General features: G+C 50.9%; 4 protein-coding genes across 4 annotated transcripts; all 4 read left to right on the top strand.

Annotated features, from left to right (window-relative positions):
• Positions 1-718: 718 nt before the first annotated feature.
• Positions 719-7,090, top strand: LOC126322374 (helicase domino-like). Its single transcript, XM_049994286.1, has 2 exons — positions 719-5,855; positions 6,096-7,090. The coding sequence occupies exons 1-2, from the start codon at positions 719-721 to the stop codon at positions 6,527-6,529; spliced, it is 5,571 nt and encodes a 1,856-aa protein (XP_049850243.1). The 3' UTR covers positions 6,530-7,090.
• A 1,181-nt stretch (positions 7,091-8,271) lies between these two features.
• On the top strand, positions 8,272-10,560 carry LOC126322375 (uncharacterized). Its single transcript, XM_049994287.1, has 4 exons — positions 8,272-8,320; positions 8,668-8,769; positions 8,901-9,932; positions 10,541-10,560. The coding sequence occupies exons 1-4, from the start codon at positions 8,272-8,274 to the stop codon at positions 10,558-10,560; spliced, it is 1,203 nt and encodes a 400-aa protein (XP_049850244.1).
• A 184-nt stretch (positions 10,561-10,744) lies between these two features.
• Positions 10,745-17,160, top strand: LOC126322376 (uncharacterized). The gene has a single exon (XM_049994288.1). The coding sequence runs from the start codon at positions 10,745-10,747 to the stop codon at positions 16,043-16,045; it is 5,301 nt and encodes a 1,766-aa protein (XP_049850245.1). The 3' UTR covers positions 16,046-17,160.
• Positions 17,161-17,392: 232 nt separating this feature from the next.
• Positions 17,393-20,125, top strand: LOC126322377 (calcium-activated potassium channel slo-1-like). The gene has a single exon (XM_049994289.1). It carries the CDS (start codon positions 17,393-17,395, stop codon positions 20,123-20,125), a length of 2,733 nt encoding a protein of 910 aa, XP_049850246.1.
• Positions 20,126-21,602: the final 1,477 nt, after the last annotated feature.

A 21,602-nucleotide genomic window follows, 5' to 3' on the forward strand; every position in this document is an offset into this window, starting at 1 on the left:
ACAAAGCAGCCTCAAAAAAGCACTCGGTGCAGCAAAAATGCCATCTCTGCTTGGTGCTATAGAGTATATAATCAAATTAGGAAACTTTGCATATGCACATGTTTTGGTCGAATGTATGTGTGTATTAAAACAGTGTGTGTCACCTAAATATGCCCTTTTTCGTATTCTTTGAGCCATAGACGGGTACTACTATTCCCTCGGAATATTTATGTATACTCAAAACTTTGGCAGCTCTCTCCCAAAAAATTTTTTATAGACATTCTTGGTGCATTTGAGGCGGCTGACCCGTAATTTAAATTAATGCACCATTTTTCAGCACCAACAACAATCCCCTTGCTTTCGTCGCAGTGTTTTATTTGTTTTGAAGTTGCCAGGACAATTCATTAAAAACGAACAAGCGCTTTTAGTTTACAAGAGTCTTTTCGACAAGTGGCCATGATTAAAAGGTATAATTTAAGACCGAACCCAAGGTATGGGAACGGGGCTTTTCAATAGCCTTATCGAGAACGTTTGTTGAGACGACGCTCTAGAGAGAATATCATTTGTCTCTAGCGCCTCTGCTTGCAGACAGTTGAGTACATCAGAGACAGTATTGCCAAAACACCGCTCTGAATGACCCCTGCTCATTATGCTTCTAACCGATAAAATACAGCTATTTAACAAGGCAGAGAACAGCAATTAGAGCTTAGTTGAATGTCTCGATAGTGCATTATGTAAAATGTCTAGTGATCATTTTTCCAGGAAAAGACCTCCTTATTGTGACGTAGGCTCTTACTCGGCGGATGCAGCTCAGCAATCTGGGGAGCAGAGAAAGAATTTGGAGTTGTCTAAGACCATCCGTGACGACCAGGCCTTAACAGATTTTTCAGCTCCGAAAAACCCGACCCGTACAATGTCTGAAAATTTGAATTGCGAGTCGATTAGCCGCCAGCGCACAGACTTCCTAGGTAGTCAGGGTTTCCACACCCCCTCTATAGAGCAGCTGCGCGAAAAGGTCATTGCTGAGAAGTATGCAAAGTTGTGTTCAGTTATCAGAAAAAGAGAATTAGATTTGAAGGAATTGATTTTTATCAGGCATGGCGGCAGCCTGATAGTGTTCAACGAAAACGATGGCGGTTTGTTGAGCCGTGTAGAAGAATACCACAGGAGGCATCCTATTGTATTGGATTCGGTGCCGCCTGACGAAATGTCAAGCGAAGAGGAAGTCATGTATGAAAAGACGACTTTGGATCCTTTTCATGCCAACCAAAGTTCATGTCAGCTGGTTACGGCCGATATGGTTAGCGATTCGGAATCCGCGTGGGGTCACTTACAGAAAGTAGCGACACAGGATGCGAGTCTCGCTGAACCTTTGGAAGTTGGCTCTGCAGCGAGCTCTGTGGTGACCGAGGAGGTATCTGGTACATTTACTTCGCCTGAGTCGAGAGGGCGGAGAAATACAGAGGCCCCGACTCGCATCGACCGGGTGTTTTTTCCTTCTCAGAGGTTTGCCATAAATCCCTTGTCAGTGTCGACAAAGGAGGAGTCTCTTATCACCAAAATTTTGGACGACTCATTTGATTTTACAAAAGTTGGATTTGATTCCTGTATTCCGGAGTTTTCAGAGAAGGTTTCGCCGTCGTCTGCAGCACCTACACTTAGTGAGCTGGTGCCGTCCGCAATCATGTCCGTTTATCAATCGACGGAAAACAGCAAAATGTCTGAAGATCGATGCAGAGGCGTTTTTCCATTTACGGAAGAAGAGCTTTTTGCGTCTCGCACTGCGGTGCTTGAAGTCCCTAATCCCATTGCTGCGAATTCGGCGTGGGCCAGAGACGCTGAGCGGTATGCCGAGCTTTTCTTCAAGGTTCTGATGCGCCGAGGAAGGGACCACGCGAAGTACGTCCCTATTCCGGACCCCCCTCGAAATAGGACTCATTGGGATTACCTACTGCAAGAAATGGCGTGGATGGCCGCAGATTACGCCCAGGAGCGCATTTGGAAGCACAGAATGGCCAGGATTTTGTCCAGAGCAGCGAGGCAATATTGTATTGAAAACGCACGAAGGGCAGAAATAAGTCGGCGCGAGAGGATACGGTGTATATCTAGAGGAACAGAGTCTTTTTGGAACGATTTGAAACAGTTGGCTGCATTCAAATATCAGCGTCTGAGCGACAAGCACCGGGATGGTTCGAAGACAGGTAGGCCGTTCTCCAGCTCTGTCAAGCAAAGCGCCAAATCCAAGTCTTTTTCCGAACCTTTAGATATTTTCTCGCGCGACCGAGGCGCCGCCCCGAGCGCTGAAGATGGGCCGAGTGAGACAACTAAGAGCACAGCTCAAAACCTGATGGACGATGACTTCCTTGAGATAAACGATATTGATGATAGCGATTTCGATCTGCAGCTTTGGAAAGCTCTTTCGGACGACGAAAAGGCGTCGGATCTAAAAGAGACGGCTGATCTCTCGAATCAAGAGTCCGAAGGTCATCCTGACGTTATCGACGCGCCTGATGTGGAGGGTCTTATTCTAGACGCGGAAAAGCTGACTTCGCAGCTGCTGAAGGAAGAATATCAAGCAGCGCGCGAGGTCAAAACGAAGCCAGACTTCGAAATTTCAAGTTCTCCTACTGATTCCAATGATTCATCGGCGTTGTGCGGTGGTGACTTAAGGGATGGGAAAAAAACGTCAGAATTGGCATGCGACGTTGAAAAAACCGCTCAGAAGTACTTTCGGTTTAACTCGATACTTCGGTTCGGAAAACGGTTTATTAAATTTTTGGCAAGCAAGATTCGCGATTCGTCGAAGAGACATTTCAGCCCCCGAGGTACGATTCAGTCAATTTCTGAGCAGTCGGAGGCACTGCAGCCAACCGGCTTTACTTACGTGACTACCAGCGTCAAAACCAAGGTTCCATTCTTCCTGGCGGGCACGCTTCGAGAGTACCAGCACATAGGGCTGGATTGGCTGGTGTCCATGTATGAGAGGCGATTGAATGGCATTTTGGCTGACGAGGCCGGTCTTGGGAAAAAAATTATAACTATTGCGTTTTTGGCCTACTTGGCGAGCGCGGGGAGCTGGGGCCCTCATTTGATTGTCTCTTCTACCTCGATGCTGGTGAATTGGAATATAGAACTCAGACAGTGGTGCCCCCAGCTCAAGGTCCTTGTCTACGCTGGGGCGCCGAAACAGTGGAGGCGGCGACGTGTCAGCCTAAAGGGGTTCAACGCGTTCCACGTATGCCTAACGAGCTACAAGGTGGTGGAGGAGGAAATATCGGTTTTTAGCCGTTACAAATGGTTCTACTTGATTTTAGACGAGTCGCGCGAAAACCACAATTTCCAATTGTGGCAGATGTTTTTAAACTTTCGGACGGAAAGGCGCTTGTTGCTTACAGGAAAGCCGTTACCGACCGATATCATGGATCTCTGGGCGCTCGCTCAATACTTGATGCCGCAAACATTCCACCCCGTCGCAGAGGTTTGGTGTTCTAACATGACGCGGAGTTATGAACGCCGTGACGAAGAGGACTCGAGGACAGAAGAAAGCAAGAGTTTTTCGGACGACCTCGTCTGCGATTTGCACACCATTCTCCAATCTTTCTTATTGAGGCGCCTGAAAGCTGACGTTGCGAAGCAGCTTCCAAGAACAGTTGAACACGTTATCATCTTCAAGTTATCCAGACGTCAGCGATTGCTGTACGACGAATATATGGCCAGTCGTGACTTGGAGAGCATGCTGAGGGAGAGCAACTATGCAGATACTGCAAACACAATTATACAACTGCAAAAAATCTGCAACCACCCGGATCTTTTTGAAGGAAGGATTGGGCTTTTTCCGCTTGATCGTGTATGTTCAGAAGGGCCCGCTATTGTGTTCGCCGACGCCAAACCCGCTTCTGGTCAAGACGGGGCGCCCGCGAAGCCAGCGCGTGGCTTCCATAGAGCGGCGTCCAATGCGATGGAGGTTGATGGTGGGCCGAGAAGTTCGAGCCAAGGTACGAACCTTCTTCATTCAGGGACGGATGGGAAGGGGGAACGTGGATCTCGTTCTTCGGCCTTGGGATACACGAGTCCCGTGTCTATTTTACCATCGAAAGCGCTTACTCCGACCGGTCTGCAAATGTGCCGGGTTTCCAATCCTTCGAAGTCAAACTCGACCGAGACAGAAAGCCAGCTTGGAAATTTGACGGGACGCGAAGAGGCGGACGATTTCAGAGCAGATTTCTCGAGAGTTGAGAAAACCGAAGACAGCACCGAATGCGATTTGTCGAAAGAGGAAGGTCGGCTGAAGGAAGCGGAGCACCGAATCAGCCATTTTATTCGCCTTGTTGAGCTGCATGGTCGAATCAAGCCGCTTGTTGTAGCGAGCGATACCGTTCGGCTTTTGCTCGATGATTATTCTCTAATCATGAAACACGCGCGCAAAAATTCGGAAGACCCCTCGAAGTATCTGGAGTATACGGGCGCGCCGGACCGTCTGGTGACCGCGTCCAACGAGAAGCTGGAAGAAATTAGGGACGTTCTCAGACACCAATTTGTCTGTTGTGTGTTGGACGCACGTTCGTCCGCTACAAATGAAGAGCGCCATCAAACCAGAGATTTGCCTACTCGGTCTTCGAATTGCAACGTCGAGCAGGGTGCAGATGAGCGAGCGAGCGGCCTTTCAAAAGAGCGTCTCGTTCTGGAAGACAGCGGGAAGTTTTTGGTCTTGGCGGTGCTGTTGGACCAACTTAAACAAGGCGAACACTCCGTGCTAATTTTCGTGCAGATGGTCAAGATGATGGACATTTTGGAAGCATTTCTCAACCTACACGGCTATGCCTACGTTCGAATCGATGTAATGACGGAGGCGAAAATTCAGCAGATGCTGATGAACAAGGCCAATGGCCAAAATAAGAATGTGTTTTTGTTTATTTTGTCTACTAGAACAAGGAAATTCGACGTCGGCCTCATCGGAGCCGACACGGTTATATTCTACGACACAGACTGGAATCCAGCTATGCACGCCCGGGCTCAAGAATGCTGTCGTCAAGCTAGCCAGGTGCGCGACGTTCGTATTTTCAGGTTGGTTTCGGAGAACACAATTGAAGAGGACTTTTTGAAATTTACCAATTCCATTCAGCCAGAGAACCTAGTTGAACAAGACAATTTCGCTGAATTTTTGAAAACACTGGACGATTGGAAGGGGGGAGATGCCGGCCAACGCGGCAGTGGCTGGTCGAAGCTCGAGAGACAGTCCAAATGGTCTAAGCTGTCAGTTGATCCTGTGATGACGACATTTGATCCTTTTTTGATTGACGAGGACGATTCAAAAGAGGCAGATTTAGAGAAGAATGCGCACATCGACTACTCCGTTTTAAGGTCCACGCCAGAGTTTGAAGCCATCCTCACTCAAGCAGAGGACTTCGACGACGCGAAATGCTTCAGCCAGTTCGAAAAAGAGAAGCAGATGGCTTTAGAGGAGTACAACGCGTGCGGTACGGATTTGTCTCCTATCCACAGCGCGGCTATGCACTGCGTCGAATCGATCAATTTTTCGTCTAGCAAACTGCAGCTAAAGGCGGTTTATGAGAGCATTGTAACTGAGAAGAAAAAATGGAGGTCTGTATTTGCTGAACAACTGAGGCAGGTTCGAAATCCAGTCGATTTTGGCGTGTCTGAGCGCGATAACGCGCACCGCCTTTTCGAAAGAAGTGTCCACTTTGGCCAAGACGATGAAACAACATCAAAAACTTCGCAATATTTGGGCGAACTACCGCACAAAACAACCGAGGGTACCGATGAAAGCGACTTCAATACTGCAGATGAGGGTCTTCTATCTCGCAGTAAACAAGACGATCTAGGCGACGACGACAACATCCCAATGTTTTATCAAGGTACAGATGCGGTCCCTAACTCAAAACCCAGCCGTTCAAAACTTTCGCGTTTGACATCGGACATAGAGCACCGTGAATTTTTATATTTTCACTTAGTCCGTCTTCCGAGTTCTATGCATTTTTCAAAAAAAACGTTTGAAATTTTTGTTTCGTGTACTGCCTTCCTTTTTTGAGCCGGCTATCTGTCCCTTGTACAGAGTCTATATCCTCGAGCCAATTGCTGACGATGTTTTTAAATAGTAAAATCTTTTCTAGATGAGGTTGACAAAGTTTACCCAGGAATGTCCAGGGTCGACATTCCTTATGGGGTGGTGGATCCTGATCAAGAGGAAATGTATTTGCCGAATGAAAACCAACTGGACATCATCTCTAGGGATCTGTTCTATGATCTGTCTTCCTTGCACGAGGCAGGAGAAGAAGATTCCTGTCACCCTCTTGGCCTGTTCAACGACCCGCCGACTGAGGATTTTCCGCAAAGGAAGCAACCCGCTAAGGCATTCTCTTCCTCAGACAACGAGCACTCAGACAGCTCAAAAATAGAACAAAGAAGAGGAACTGAAATTTTTACTCAGCCAAAGTATCAGAGAGAAACATTGGATGTATTCCTAAAGAACAAATTTCCTTGGACAAAGGATTTGCTAAGAAACGACAAAAATTCAGACATGGTTTCCTAAAAAAAAATCTGCTTCAAGCAAATCGGAATTTCGTCAGGACGTATGTAAACGTTTCTCGTGTTCGACTTCTCGCTGATATAGCAAACATGCGCCAATCTAAAATGTATATAAATACTTGAGATACGGTATTCATCAGGAGGTGCTGGTCAACTTGTGAACAAGCTTTCACCTGCTCAACGAAGAAGGTATGCGTTATCATCTTTGGGGCCAAAAATCAAAGCACAAGCACTCCGAGCAGAAGGGAATGGGATGCATATGACAAATGCCGGACATTTGGATCTCGCGGCCACAAATCTGGCAGGGTTAACTGCTGCAATTCTCTCCTTCTAATAAAAATTTTGCATATCGAAGTCGCGCCTCCGCGTTCAGCCCGAGTTCAGAAAACACCTACTCTATGAATTACGGGTACGTGCATGCTCGGCACCGGTCAAGCCAAAATAAGTCTGTGCTCAGCTTTCTCTCGGCCTACGAATGTGGCAATACACAGAGCACACAAATGAGGTTGCACTATAGAAAATTTCAGTATGTGCAACTCAGCGCCAGAAGTATATTGTTGACGGAAGTCAACAAATATCTGAGTAACTTCTTCAATACGTTAGACAATTTGTATATCCTAAATTCTTTTATTGAGGCGATAATTTAAATATTGTACAAACAGACTCTTTCAGCTGTGTACGGCTAGCCCTTCTCTTTCATAGCACGCGCTTTTATCAGAAAATGTAAAAAATGGTATTTCCTCACTTATAATCCCATTCGGAATGGTAGATTCGTCTGATCACACGCCTGAGCTCATATCCTCTATTCTCCTTCATTGTGAAAAACTGAAGTACTGACCTCGAGAAGCAAGCTAAAAAATGCCTCTCAAATAGGAGATAGGTGCAGGTCAAAACGCATTTGACCCCCTCTACATTCCGTACAATGTTTTCAATATGGCCTTCGTTTTGTTAATGTTCTACTTCCATCTGTGCTCTCCATTCACTTTTTTTTCCTTCTTAGCGTAAAAAATTTGGGGCTGCTCCCAGCTCAACCGAGTCCTGGCTCGGACCATCTTGAATGCTGCGGTCTTTGACAACATACCACGTGAAAAATTTTTCAGACCTTCTGTCGCGTAAAAAAGGAGCAAAATTGCAAAAATCCTATTACTTTGAGCTGTTACCCCACCTCAGAACTTGGTCACCGCTAGCTAACCGTAGAATTCTTGAAGTCCATGATTGTCAATTTTGCCTTGGTTGTATTTACAGTACGAACAAGTCAGAGAAAAAATATCAAAATAGGAATTTTACGGTTCAAACATTTTTTGATTCTTAAATAGTAACAAGCAGGAGACCTTTATTTGGCTTCAATTGAAGGGCTTTTATTGTTTCTGTCGAGACTAAAAATTGTGTATCCTTTTTATGGGCTATCTTTAGTTCCCAGTGCAAATACATTCTACGAACTAGCGTATTTTAGACAATTTTTGAACAAAGATTAAAAGCTCTCTCCACAGCTGACCTGTGAATTACGATGCATTGGCTGTCACCAAAACTCGTGCATTTAGAGCCTATGGCTCTGTGTATTTGCAGTTCTGTAATGCAATTGTCCTATCAAGGACTGATTACTTCTATTTTTTTTCAGTTGCTATTACAATCTCTACTGAGTAGCCATCGTTTCCACTATTTTCACATCGGCAAGTATTTCAACGAAGCACGAAACTTCGTGTTGAGGGAATTCCTGTCGTTTGTTATCTTGGGATAAATTCTACGATGGAAGAGGTAGTCTCGCAGTTTATCGCCCTCGAATTTACGATGAAGAGTAAAAAAAATCAATTACACAGGGATAATTAACTATCTCCCGCTCTCTTACGCTCGTTGGTTTTTTTTAAATTGAAACAACTAGAAGTTTGTATTGTGCTATTCTAATACATTTTCGCGTGGGCAATACTGCGTCATAAATACATTTTTGTGTCCCCGCTTGTATTCTGTGACGCGTAGATACGCAGGGGTTTCTTGTGTCGATAAAAATAAATGTCAGTGGTTGTACCAACCACTACCCACAGACAAAACCTTTGCGTTTGGGGTAGTTCAAAATTTGGTCAGCTTGGTATGCCCTCAGATTCCTTTTGTTTGCATTTAGTTGACAAGGCATATTAACTCTTACAGGCCTGGGCGTGCGCTCGGAAAAGGTGAGTCCGACAATCTCTTCTTTCTTCGAGAATGTGCAGTCGATTGCCGCTTCCGCTTCTCATTCAATGGTAGTTAAGAGTATGTGAGTCTATGTCAGTTTTTAATGCGAGAGAGAGACTTGTGCTCGGCACAATTTCCCACAATACATTCAGTGGTCGTGATGCAGTTGTGTCATTAATATAACTGACGACGGGTAATTCTGATTCAAGATGAGGAAAACGGCGCGACCAGTCTGTGGACCTTTGGTCTCAACGATTATGGTCAGCTGGGTGTCAGCATTCCTGAAACTGAGGACGAACTGAGTATTCGTCTTCCGGACACTAGAGATCAGTGCACACAGTCCTCTTCGAATTTAGACGCCTCCTCTGCACAGCCGTTGCCTAGCGATGCTAAAAATGAGAGCCGCCCGGAAGGAGGGTCCGAAAATCAGAAGGGAGACCCAGAAAAGGGGGTCGATTACCGTTTGACACCTGTACTGGTAACTTCTCTTTCAAAACACAAAATCATACGGATATCTTGCGGGAGCACACACGCGGCCGTCGTCACTGATCAAGGGAAACTATTTACGTGGGGACAGGGTATATACGGACAGCTTGGGCTGGGTGCGGTGCTTCAGAGGTACACACCGTACGAAGTGACCACTTTAGGAAGCGAGGTGTTTATCAACGATGTACAGGCTGGGTCTTTCCACACTGCTATTATCACGAGCGCGCATTCCTTGTACACATGTGGGGCAGGTACTCATGGCGAATTGGGCCACGGCGACTTCAAGAATTTGTACTACTTTACTATGGTGAGCTATCTCAAGAAACTAAAGATTGTCCAAGTTTCTTGTGGAAGGTATCATACCGCCGCAGTTACGAGTGGTGGCTCGGTTTACACTTTTGGGGCGGGCGAACACTATCAACTTGGACATGGAAACGACCTGAGTCTTTCAACGCCTAAATGCATCGACATATTCAAAAGGATCAAGGCTAAAATTAAGCAGGTTTCCTGCGGCGCGTATCACACTGTATCTGTATCAGTGTGTGGCCAGCTTTTTGTCTGGGGAACTGGAAAAGAAGGCGAGCTGGGACTGGGAACTCAAAATAAAGTTGCTACCGTGCCGACGTTGAATGACATTCATCACGACATGTCTGTCTCTAAAGCGTATGCATCGGACGGGTGTACTATGGTAATCAGCGATGTTGGGAAGATTTGGGCCATGGGCGCCAACGCCTACAACATTTTCGACCAACCGAGTCAGCCGTTTTCCCCAATACATCTTTCTGACCCGGCATTGGAGGGCTACGTCCAATCTGTATCCGGCGGGTTGCAGCATTACCTCTCTGTTGTCAATCATGATGAAATGAACATAAGTCGTTGCATCGGCCAAATCATGGCATTGGAACGATTGTATGTTCAAAACTTGTTGTTTTTTTGTCAATGGGTTTCGTTTACGGCCTCGCCTGCCATGTCTGCTTCGACGGACAAACACACATGGAGCGAAATGCTGAAATTGTTCCATGATATATGTAAATGCCACTACAAATTGGTTATCCTGCCAATGGACCGAATTCTCGAGACGGGCCACAATAACATTAAAGAGATTGCCCACGTGTGGCTAAATGCCTTCAAAAACATCACTTTCATTCAACTCTATACCAATTATACGCTGAGCTACCCGTCCGCTCTTCGACAAACGATGGTCCCCTCAAACTTTTTGGCTGCTTACAGAAGCCAATCCGGTAAGGACTTCTTCCAAGTTTACAAATTTCGATACGGGAAAACGAAGGCGACAGAACAGCTCTACCACATTTTTCAGCTGCCGCTCAGGCACTTTGCGGATTTGAGTCACGCGTTTGAGAAGCTGACCAGCGCGCTGATTAGAGCTAAGAGCAGCGACATTTCGATGTTGGTCGAGGCAAACCTGCTGATCAAAGACGCAGATTCTTTGTTGAAAGAAACGGTTGATTTTCGGTCGTCCTCGAAGCTCCTCGAACTCAACAAGAAATATCTGATTTTTCGTTCGATTCTACAATTCAATCGTCGGTTTATCTACAGCTGCGCGGTTATGGTATGCAAGAGTCGCGAGGTGGTGGACTTCTGCGTTTTCAACGATATGGTTTTGATAACCAGAGAGAACGAGATTGTTTATCAGGCGTCCTTCAGCGACCTGTTTGTGAAGGACGTTTCCGAGGGCGACAAGCCGCAGTTGGTATTGATGACGTCCAGACAGTCTATCGATGTCATGTTGAGTTCGACGAAAAAAAAAATAGCGTTGCTTTCCAAGTTGGACTCGGTGATTGCCAAGTGGATGTCTCTTCGACCCGTTAATCGAAATGCGCGCGTCATGGCCGGTTTTCAGCTGTTGAGCGAGAACCTTGACGCGGTTATGCCGTTGGTTTCCAGAGACTGGACCGGCAGTCGAGTGAACAAAGGTCAATATGTCGCTCCGAGGGCCATCACCGACGTCTCGGCGGACGCCTCGTCCAGCGTGGAGTTGGCTCCCTACGCCTCTGCCGCGACTAGTTTTCAAGATCTGTCAGAGTTGCTGAACCTGGCGAAGAACGAGTTGAAGAGTCAGCGAGACAGGATTGATCGCAAGAATTTTCTGAGTCGGTACAAGTTTTTGGGCTCGAATGAAGAGGAGTCCTACACTATGATTATGAGTTTGGCTCTGAGTCAGAAGGATAAGAAGTCGTTTTTTTTTGGGTACAAGAGGAGGTGGCGATACCAGCGGAACTTCAACAGTTTGAACAAATCTCTCATGCACAACATGTCGCTGGATCCCAGCAAGAAGATCAACTATATTTTGATGGGTCGGGTCAGGCCGTCCATGACGATCGAGCAGGCTAAGAAGCAGTTCTACAACCAGGTGAAGGAGTCTCCGTGGGCGAACCTGTTTAAGTTGCGGCCCTTGTCGGAGTACGTGGTTGGCATTAAGGACATGGACTGTTATTTTGTGGACGAGAGCGTTTGCTTGAACCAGATGCCGTCTTTGTTGAAGATAGCCGCGACGACGCTCGTGACTCCCATTTTGAAGCTCACTGCAGCGGCCGAATTTTCCGGGGCGGAGGGGGGCGGTCAGATTGGTCCTCACTTGAATGGGATTTCTGGCGAGAGGGACGTGTTGGTCATCAACCCCGGGGTGCTTTACGACGCGCTTTCGCTGATAGGGGACACGAGGCCGTTTTTGAACGCGAATACGCAGGAGGCGACGGAGTTTCGCCAGAAGCAAGCGATAGAGAGGATACAGCTGATGCTGGACAAGAAGAGCCTGCAGAGCGCTGGGCAGTTGCCCAGCGTCATATGGCCTGAATACAGGGGGTTTGAAATTTTGTCTTCCAAGATACCGATGAAGGTGACGTTGGACGTTTACTTGCCCTATTGCAAGGACGAGAAATACACGATGCAGGTTCTTTCGGACGCGACGGTCGAGTCGATTTACCAGATCGTTTTTAGTCACGTGTACAACCGCGAGAGGCACAGGACGAGGAAGCGAATTACGAAGTTCATGAAGCGAATTATCGAGATGGACGGAAGTGATTCTTCTTCTGACATTAGCGACCAGGACATGAGGAACTATTTCGACCGGTACATTTCGAGCATACACGGGGGTACGGTGGAGAAGAACAGCGTGCCGCACGCGCACCCGAAGGTGGAGTTGGAGGATTCCGACAACAAGGGCGCGCAAAGTGACCGTGTCAACTTGAACTTGCCCGCGCACGGGAGTTTTGGTCGGGCCAGGGGTAGTCGCGTGCATTTTGGAGAGGAGGCGGAGAAGAGGGAGGGGTTGCCGGACCAGGTCGTGGAGAGCGACGCGTACGCCGACCAGGCTAGGAACGCGAGCAGCCGAAGTTTTCATCATTCCATATCGGTGCCGCCTAGCAAGAAGTCGATTTTTTCGATCGTTTCGAACTCCAAGTTGTCGCATTTGCTCAGGCCGTCGGAAGAGGTGGTCGAGCACGCTGAAGTCAAGAAGCAGGGGCGTCGAGCGCACAGGGGCGAGGAGCGTCATTACCAGAACGACCTCTTGTCTGCTCAGATACCGAATTCTATGTATTTAGACGGGAAGCACGTGCAGAATTCGAAGTTGGGGGAGTTGCCGCCGGAGCTGTTGCAGAGAGACGGCAAGTTTTCGGAGAAGGCGAGGGGAGTTGGTGGCGACGAGGTGGACGACGGCGAGTTGCGCGCGAGGGTCAGTTCGAAGCGGGCGAGGGTGAAGGACGTGGCGGACAGGCTGGGCCAACACCTTGAGGGGAAGGCGGAGGACTCGCATCCGTCGGATCCGCCGGGCGCGAGTCACCAGCATCGCCGCCACGTGCAGGAGGATGTTTTGCATGCCCAGTCTACGAGGGGCGGGGGGTCGGCGAGAGAGGAGGGTCAGCGCTCGAAGTCGCAGGCGTTTCTGGCGCCGTCGGCGGTCGACAACGGGAGCCAGGCGGAGCAGTCGGAGGCGGGGTCGGAAGTGATTGCGGAGTCGGACGCGAGCGGGGGGACCGATAACCCGAACGATGAGAACGCGGATGGCGGGACGAATCGGAAAGAGAAGAAGAAGGAGGACAAGCTGAAGAAGCAGAACAAGGAGAAGAGTCGGCAGATGAAGAAGGAGCAGGAGCGACAGATCAAGGAGGCGAAGCGAGCGTACAAGGAGTACGAGAAGATGGTGAAGAAGAAGGACCAGAAGCTGAAGAAGGAGATTGAGAGGACCAAGAATCATTGTTTGCACAACGGAAAATACGTGGACGACTTCATTCTTAAAGTGAACAGGGCGAGTGAGTTTTTGCTGCCGACGAATCCGATGAGGCACGACCGTCAGTCGTACTTGTATGACTACGATTACGTGCGACGGTGCATCAACAACCAGACTCACGTGGAGCTCCGTTTTGTAGAAAAGAGCAGCGTGTTGTCGATGGCCGGAGAGAATTCGCCCGACATCGAGAACTTGGCGGCGGACTACGCGATTTGCAAGGTGACGCCGAGTCCTCGTTCGATGCAGATTTTGGACACGAACAACAACTGCGACATAGTGGTGGTGAGCGCTGGAGAGGAGGGCAAGCGCTGGTGCACGATGGAGTCGACGGACACGATCGAGTTGTCGGTGGGGGAGGACAGTTCGAAGTTTACGCCGTTTTTTTCGGCGTTTGACGAGGAAAATTCTCCGTACAAGGTCAAGATTTACGACTGCGAGGAGGTGGAGGGCAACGTGGCGGCGCACGGCCGGTTGTTCGTGTCGGTGTCGATGTACTACGGGAAGACGCGATACGCGAAGGTGCTGACGAAGCAGGTGCGGCACTCGTCGAAGCCCACGTGGGACGAGGAGCTGGAGTTCATAAGCATGAGGAGCTTGCCTCGCGAGACGAAGTTGGTTTTTTCGCTGTACCTGCGCACAGACACGAGGAACGCGAGCAACCGGGTGCTGGGGGACGACGTGCCGCTGGGGTGGGTGAGCGTGATGGTGTTCGAGTATCGGGGGAGGATAAGGCAGGGGTTGAGCGTGCTTCGGATGTGGCCGGGGAGGTCGGACCCGTGCGCGGTTTGCAGCGAGAATTTGGTGAATCCGAAGCCGACGTTGTTGTACGTGGATTTGTACAGCAACAGGAGTTCGTTCAAGGTGCCGATGTCGAGCAAGAAGAACTATTTTTCGAGCGTGGGTCACTTGTTCCAGACGCTGGCGACGTCGTTGGAGTTGAGGGAGACGGAGAGTTCGGTGTCGTCTTACTTGGCGGTGTCGGACGCGCCGATGGAGGTGACGCACGAGAAGGTGGAGCCGAATTCGGAGGAGCAGGATTTTTTTTTCAGGTTGGCGCAGGACGTGATGTGGACGCGTTTCCGACAGGAGGAGTTGCCGTTGCTGTGGAAGTTTCGCAATTGGATTCGGAGGCAGTTGCCGGAGCTGTTGCCGAAGGTGTTGCTGGCGGTTGACTGGCGAGAGAGGGCGATGGTTAGGGCGTTGTACGAGGCGCTGGACGCGTGGCCGAAGTTGCCTTTGTTGATAACGCTGCAGCTGCTGGACCACCAGTTTCCGGACCAGGTCGTGCGGACGTTTGCGGTGAATCGGTGCCTTGCCAACATCAGCAACAGCGAGATTTACCTCGTCTTGCCGCAGTTGATCCAGGCGCTGAAGTTCGAGCCGTACCACATCAGCGCATTGTGTCAGTTGTTGATGAGTCGGGCCTATTGGGGAGGGAAGAGGGTGATGTCGGCGCTGTTTTGGCAGTTGAGGTGTGAGTTGATGAGCGATCAGACGGCGGGTGAGAGGCTTTCGTTGGTGATAGAGGCGGCGGTGCGAGTGTGTGGCAGCAGGATGCGTTCGCAGTTGATTTCGTCGATGTACACGGTGGATTGTTTGAGGCGTATTGCGGTGAACATCAAGCTGCTGAAGGGGAGTTTGGCGTTCAAGACAGCGAAGTTGAAGGACTATCTCCTGGAGGTGAAGTGGCCGGAGCAGTTTTGTTGTCCGGTGGATCCCTGCATAGAGTGCACGGGCTTTGAGTACGGTCAGTGCAGAGTTATGGGGAGCAAGACGTTTCCGTTGTTTTTGACGTTCCAGACGAAGGAGGTGGCGACGAGCGAGCCGCTGCAGATTATCTACAAGGTTGGCAACAACTTGAAGCAGGACATGTTGGTGCTGCAGGCGATCAACGTGATAGATCGGATTTGGAGGTCGGAGGGGTTGAACCTTTGTCTGAAGTACTACAGCTGCGTGCCGTTCGACCCGGAGTGCGGAATCATCGAGGTGGTGGCGAACGCGAGGACCACGTCGGACATCAACATCGAGTTTGGCGGGCTGCGAGCGGTATACAGCGACTCGACGCTACTGAAGTGGCTCCAGAAGCAGAATCCGGTTGAGAGCGCGATGAAGAAGGCGGTTGTGAACTTCATTTATTCGTGCGCGGGATACTCGGTGATCACGTTCATTTTGGGGTTCGCGGACCGCCACAACGACAACATCATGCTGTCGAAGCAGGGGCACATTTTCCACATCGACTTCGGGCACGTGCTGGGACACTACAGAAAGGTGTTGGGGACATACGTGGACAAGACGAACTTCGTCTTCACGAATCAGTATTACACGATCATCGGAGAGCAGAACATTTCGGATTTCGAGGGGATCTGCTACGACGCCTACAACCTTCTCCGCAAGCACAGCAACAAGATTTTGATTTTGTTTTCTCTGATGTTGAATCAGGGGCTGCCAGAGCTGAGCAGCAAGGCGGACGTGGAATTCATAAAGGACCGGTTGCAGCTGGATTTGACTCAAGAAGAGGCCAAGCTCTACTTCAAGGAGAAGCTTCGAGAAAGCAGCGAGAACTCGACCATCAAGTTGAACCACGCGTTCCACGTGGTTTACAGCGGCATGCGCAACTAGGGGGGTGGCGATTCCTGGCGTAGCTGGAGACGGCGCGCCCGCGCTCGGGGGCCTGGGGGCAGCTCGGGCTCGGCGTTATATTATTGTGTATATAAGGTGCGTTTGTGTATATCAGAGGATTGAAATTTTTAGTTTTGAACCAATAAAATTTCTCAAAATTGGTCTAAAAAGGCAAGAGCGCATTTTGTATTAGGGGGTCTTTCTCTCCGTTGCGTACAAGCGATAGCTGGCGACGCGCCGTGGTTTTTTTTTCGCGAGACGGGGTTTGAAACTTGCGGCGAAGGCGCCGGCGATGAGAAGGTGGCGGCGAGTCGGCCTCGGACGCGGCACGCGCGGCGTCTGGAGCGGAGGGGCGTTGCGAGCAGTATCTGGGAAGGCGGGGGTGGTTTTTTGGTCGGCTTTTGATGTTGGCAAGACGCAGAGAGTTGTACGAGGGTTTGGAGATTTCGACTCGAGTTGCTCGCGGCGAAGGGGTGGAAAAAGCGCGTTGGAGGGCGAAGCCGCCAGGTATGGAGGGATCCTCTTCCCGACAAGGTTGCAGGAAGTGCTCTTGATCGAGACGGTTCAAAAAAATGCATGGGATTTCGCGTCTGGAAGCGCGAAAAACAAATTTTGGTCCGAAAAAACCGAACTAGAGCGGCTTTGGCAGATGGTTGGGGGGAGAGAGGCGGAGGTCGATGACGACGTGCGTCGTGCGTGCGACGAACGCTTCGCGTCTCGAGTGACTGTGGGTTTCGGCAAACGCGCGCGCGAGGGGAGCGAGACGCAGCGTTGTTGATGGGGACGCCGAGGAAGGAGCCTTTTTTTTCGAGACGTACTTTTCACTGGCGATCAGAGCGCAGAGGGGGTGGAGAGAGGGGCCCGTCCTCGACGTGCGCGCGAAAAAAAATGGCAGGCGCGAGTGAAAAAGGCATCGGCTTCTGAACTCCTTTTCTCAAGAATCCTAAGTGCATCGTCGAGCAAAGAATTCGGCCGATGACCGAGTCGAAGGGCAGGAGAGCGCCGGTTTGGGGTTTTTTTGTAGCGCGGCGTGAAGGAGGGCTCGGGCTTGTGGCGCGACGCCAGCTGGAGCGCGGGGCTTGCCGTGTGACACACACCGGGCGTTCCACAAAATTAGACTTCAGAGCGTATAACGGAAAAGAGAGAAAAAGGTTTTTTTTTGGTACAAAATCAAATGCTAAGATAGTTTTTTAGTGCATATTATTGTCAATACTCTCATATTTTGCGTATTTTTTCAAGGTTTGCCAAGTGAAGCAGAAGGCCCTCGTCGTCTTCGCGCTTCATCTAGACTGCATTGCTGTTACCCTCCGGTGAGAGGGGCCGAGCCGCGCGGACGAGGTGCTAGAAATGGAGCGCAGGAACACCTTCGACGTTGGACGACCGCACCTGTTTAACGAGAGGTATAAGCTCGACGATGGGCACAAGGATGTCTTGAGTCGGAAGATGAGGGTGTACGCCTTCTTGTTCGAAGGCAAAACTGGAACTTTTATAAGGCTGATGGAAGTGGTGTTAAGTATTTTTTGGTGCGCTACGCTGGTGGCGGAGACCTACGTGGTAGAGCCGTATTTGATCAAAATTTCGAATTATTCTGTGGGGGGGATTTTTTGCTTGCTGTATTTGTTTCGCCTGTACTATGCAGAGAACCGTTTGCTGTTCGTCGTTTCCGTCTACTCGTTCATTGATTACATAACGATCATTCCGGCCTTCATTCCAATAAGCAGCATCAACATCTTGCAGGTTTTGTCGATTTTGCGCATTTTTCGACTGCATCGAATTGTCCAGTTTGCCCAGTCCGACAACATTCGCCAGATCTTCTATATTTCGTTCTGCATCATTTCGTTTTTGTTCATATCGACGGCGCTCATGTACGTCGCGGAGTCGAGCGAGCTCGGGAATTTCCACACTTCTTTCTATTTCGTGGTCGTCACGATATTCACCGTGGGGTTCGGAGATTACACGCCGACGAGCGAGATAGGCAGGTTGATAGTCATCATCATGATCTTCACGGCGGTTGTCCTCATCCCCTTGCTGGGTTACTCCGTGTCTAGACTGGTTGGGTTGAGGGTCAACCCGCTGCACACGGCGTACTCCGCGTCGTCCGGGTCCAAGCACACGGTCATTTTTTGCGCGTCGCTGCACATGCACTCGATGAATCACTTTTTGACGGAGTTTTTGATCAAGTTCCGCGTCGTGAGGAGAGTCAACATGCACTTGCTGATAGTGCTCGACGCGACCGCGTCCCTCGAGTTGACGAAGTTCCTGGTGGCCATTTCGCGCAGCAGCCCGTGGGTGCACGTGTATCACGGCACGCCGCTGAACTCGGAGGACTTGGAGCGCGTCGACTTGAGGAGGGCGGAGTCGGCGGTGCTGATCTACGAGGACGACAACGACACCTGCCTCGCCAACATGGCGATCCGCAACTACCGCAGGGACTTGCCGATCTACGCGCTGGTGTTCAGGCCGGAGATGAGGCGGTTGATGAAGGCGTCGGCGCCGATAAACATAGATCGGGGCGACGCGGAGGTCGTCTTGATATCGAGGCTGGAGATTTGCCACGCGCTCATAGCGCGGTCCGTGCACATCAGGGGGTTTTGCACGTTGATTAGCAACTTGGTGAGGAGCAGGATTCGTCGCGGAGTCGATTCGAGCGCGAGTCGCTACGCGGAGTACGACAGCGGTTTTGACTACGAGATTTATTTTGGCGTGATTCCGACCTTATTTTCCGGAGTGGAGTTTTTCGAGGTTTGCAAGCTGATTTACCAGCTGTTCAATTCCGTCATCATCGGTTTCATAAGCATCGAGTCCAAGCAGACCATTCTCAACCCTGGCTTCGGCTACCTCATTCAGGGCAACGAGTTGGGCGTCTTTTTGGCCAGAGACTCGTCCATAGCCTCTAAGATCAAGGACATCCCCCCGAGGGACTTGGTTCACATCAAGCAGGCGACCGGGGGCTTCTCCAAGGACTGCGCTTCCGTCGATTCGGCCGGCCCGGTCAGGGAGGTCCGCCATCCCTATTACGACGTCGACAACAGTTTGGAGCACCGCCGCACGCAGATAAGTTGGTACAGGGAGGTCCAGCCCATGGAGCTCGTTCATTATTACCTCGCCGTGCGCGATTCGCAGCTCTTGCAGAACAACTACCAGGTTCTCGACTCGCCTCGAACCTACCGCTCCGCCCAGATCGAGCAGGTGCCCAAGTCCAAGCATATCATCATCTACGGCGTCACGCGATGCTGGCCCTACATCATCGCCCCGCTGAGGTCCAAGGTCATACCTTCCTTCCAGCCCATCGTCATCGCCACCCCGGACACCTTTCCCGCCGATCAGTGGCAGTCGATAAGCCACTTTCCCGAGGTCTACTTCCTGTCGAACGCCTCGCTGCTGCGGCGAAGGGACCTCGACCGCCTCAGCGTCGAGACCGCCACGCACGTCATCCTCCTCGATTCGGAGGAGCACACCTCCTCCCACTCCGAGGTCCTCATCGGGCAAAAATACACCGAGCTGGACCTCCTGGAAGTCCCCGAATACCTGAGGCCCCTGAGCATCCCGAGCCAAAAGGGCCGAGACATCCTGCTCATCTACTCGTTCATCAAGACCTACTACCCGCACGTCCAGGTCATCCTGTCCCTGCAGTCCGAGTCCACGCTGCGCTTCCTTCACAGGGCCGAGTACGGCACCAAGTACTACCTCTTCCGCGAGTTCCGCAACGGCATGGCCTTTTCCACCATGGAGACGCTCCACCGCATCCTCGCCCAAACCGTCTACAACCCGCTCCTCATCGACGTCGTCAACGAGCTCGTCTTCGGCAAGCGACTCTTCAAGTCCGGCACCGGCCACGGCAACCTGCAGAGCACCGTCATCCGGCTCGACCCGGTCCCGAAGAGCTACTGCGGGCGCACCTACGAGACTCTCTTCTGCGACTTCATACAGACCCAAATGATCATCCCCATCGGCCTCTACAGGACCAAGAAGCACTCCAAAAAAGAGAAGTTCATCCACTACGTGTTCACCTGTCCCCCCAACGAAACCATCCTCGAAAAGCACGACCTCGTCTACCTGCTGCTCCCCCACCACCACTGACGCGAGCGCCAACCGCCCTCGAAGAACGCGAAATTTTGACTCGGCGCCCGCTGCCTCGAGCTCGGACGCCCCCGCCCTCGTTCGGCGCCAAAGAGAAAAAAAAAAAAAGCCGCCACCCCCCCCCGCGTCGGCCTCGAAGGAGGGCCCCCCCCCCCCCCCCCGCGCGCGCGCCCCCGCGTCGCCGCCGCGCCCCTCGGCGAACTCTCGCCTCGCCGCCGCCCAGTCGCGGACCGCGAAACCCCCCAATTTCTCAAACATGTCAAAATATGAACTCTCCCCTCTCTTAAAAAAAAATTATCGCCCTCGTTTCATTTCTGCCTCGACCGAGTCCCCTCCAGTCCTCAAGCGCTCTCGGCGGGAAACCTTCGCGCGAAGCATGTTGTAACTCCCGCACAAACGCGGTGTACCGAACGCGCAAAAAAAAAAAGAAACAATGACGACGTCGCCCGCCGAAACCCCTCTTCTGCCTCCTGAGACCAACCCCCCCCTCGGCGCCTCCGAACTCTCTCCAGACCAACTCGATGCCATTCGCGACTACTACAGCAAGATGCTCTGCGACTTTCTTCATCCAGGCACCAAGTGCAACCGCAACGCCTGTCACGTTTGGACCAGCTGCTTCAAAGCGTCCATGGCCATCTACCTCCCCCTCTACTTCCTCATGGCCATAATGGCCAAGAGATACCCCATGTACATCGTCAAGCGGTGCTGCCTAGCCTCGCTCAGGAGCAGCCTGTTCATCGCCACCTACTGCCTAATGTACAGTCGCCTGACTTGCATGTTCATCAGACTCATTCGCAACGTCGAATCGTACCGCCTCGCGTTCTTTTTCGGCCCCCTGATCGCCTCGTTCACGACCGTCTTTATCGAAAAATCCTCTAGAAGACGCGAACTCGCCGTGTACATGTTCAACCAAGCCGCCGAGACCACCTTCAAACTCCTGCTCTCCAGAGGCTACTTCACCTACACGCCGTTCCGCGCCGGCAAGCGCTTCCTGTTCGCGTCGGCCATGGGATCCATGCTCTACTTCTACAACTGGAGCAGCCAGGACTTGGCGCCAAACGTCTTGAAAATCTGTCGCATGCTCATGGGCTCAAAAACGCAACGGTCCCAAGGAGACTGGATCGAATACCAAGTCAGAACCATCACCAAACCCATTCTGACCCTCAAGAACAAATCTTTCGGCAACCTCCAAACCCTGTTTAAACAACACACCGACGAAAACCCCGGCTCCAACCCTCTACTCACTCAAGTCAGTATCGGAGGCGACCTCGTCTACGTCGATCACCCCCTCGAACGCCACGTCTTCGACCAGCCAACCCAAACGCCGCCACAAAACAACGACGCGCCGACGACCCCCTCGAACCAGACCGACTTCCCATCCGTCTCCTCTGACACCCACTTCATTCTCACCACACAAGACCCCCCCTCTCAAAAACCCCTCGACCCCCCCGAACCCACGCTTCCAGACACCGTCGAA

The sequence above is a fragment of the Schistocerca gregaria genome, unplaced genomic scaffold (assembly GCF_023897955.1).
Source record: "Schistocerca gregaria isolate iqSchGreg1 unplaced genomic scaffold, iqSchGreg1.2 ptg000808l, whole genome shotgun sequence".
Lineage (NCBI taxonomy): Eukaryota > Metazoa > Arthropoda > Insecta > Orthoptera > Acrididae > Schistocerca > Schistocerca gregaria.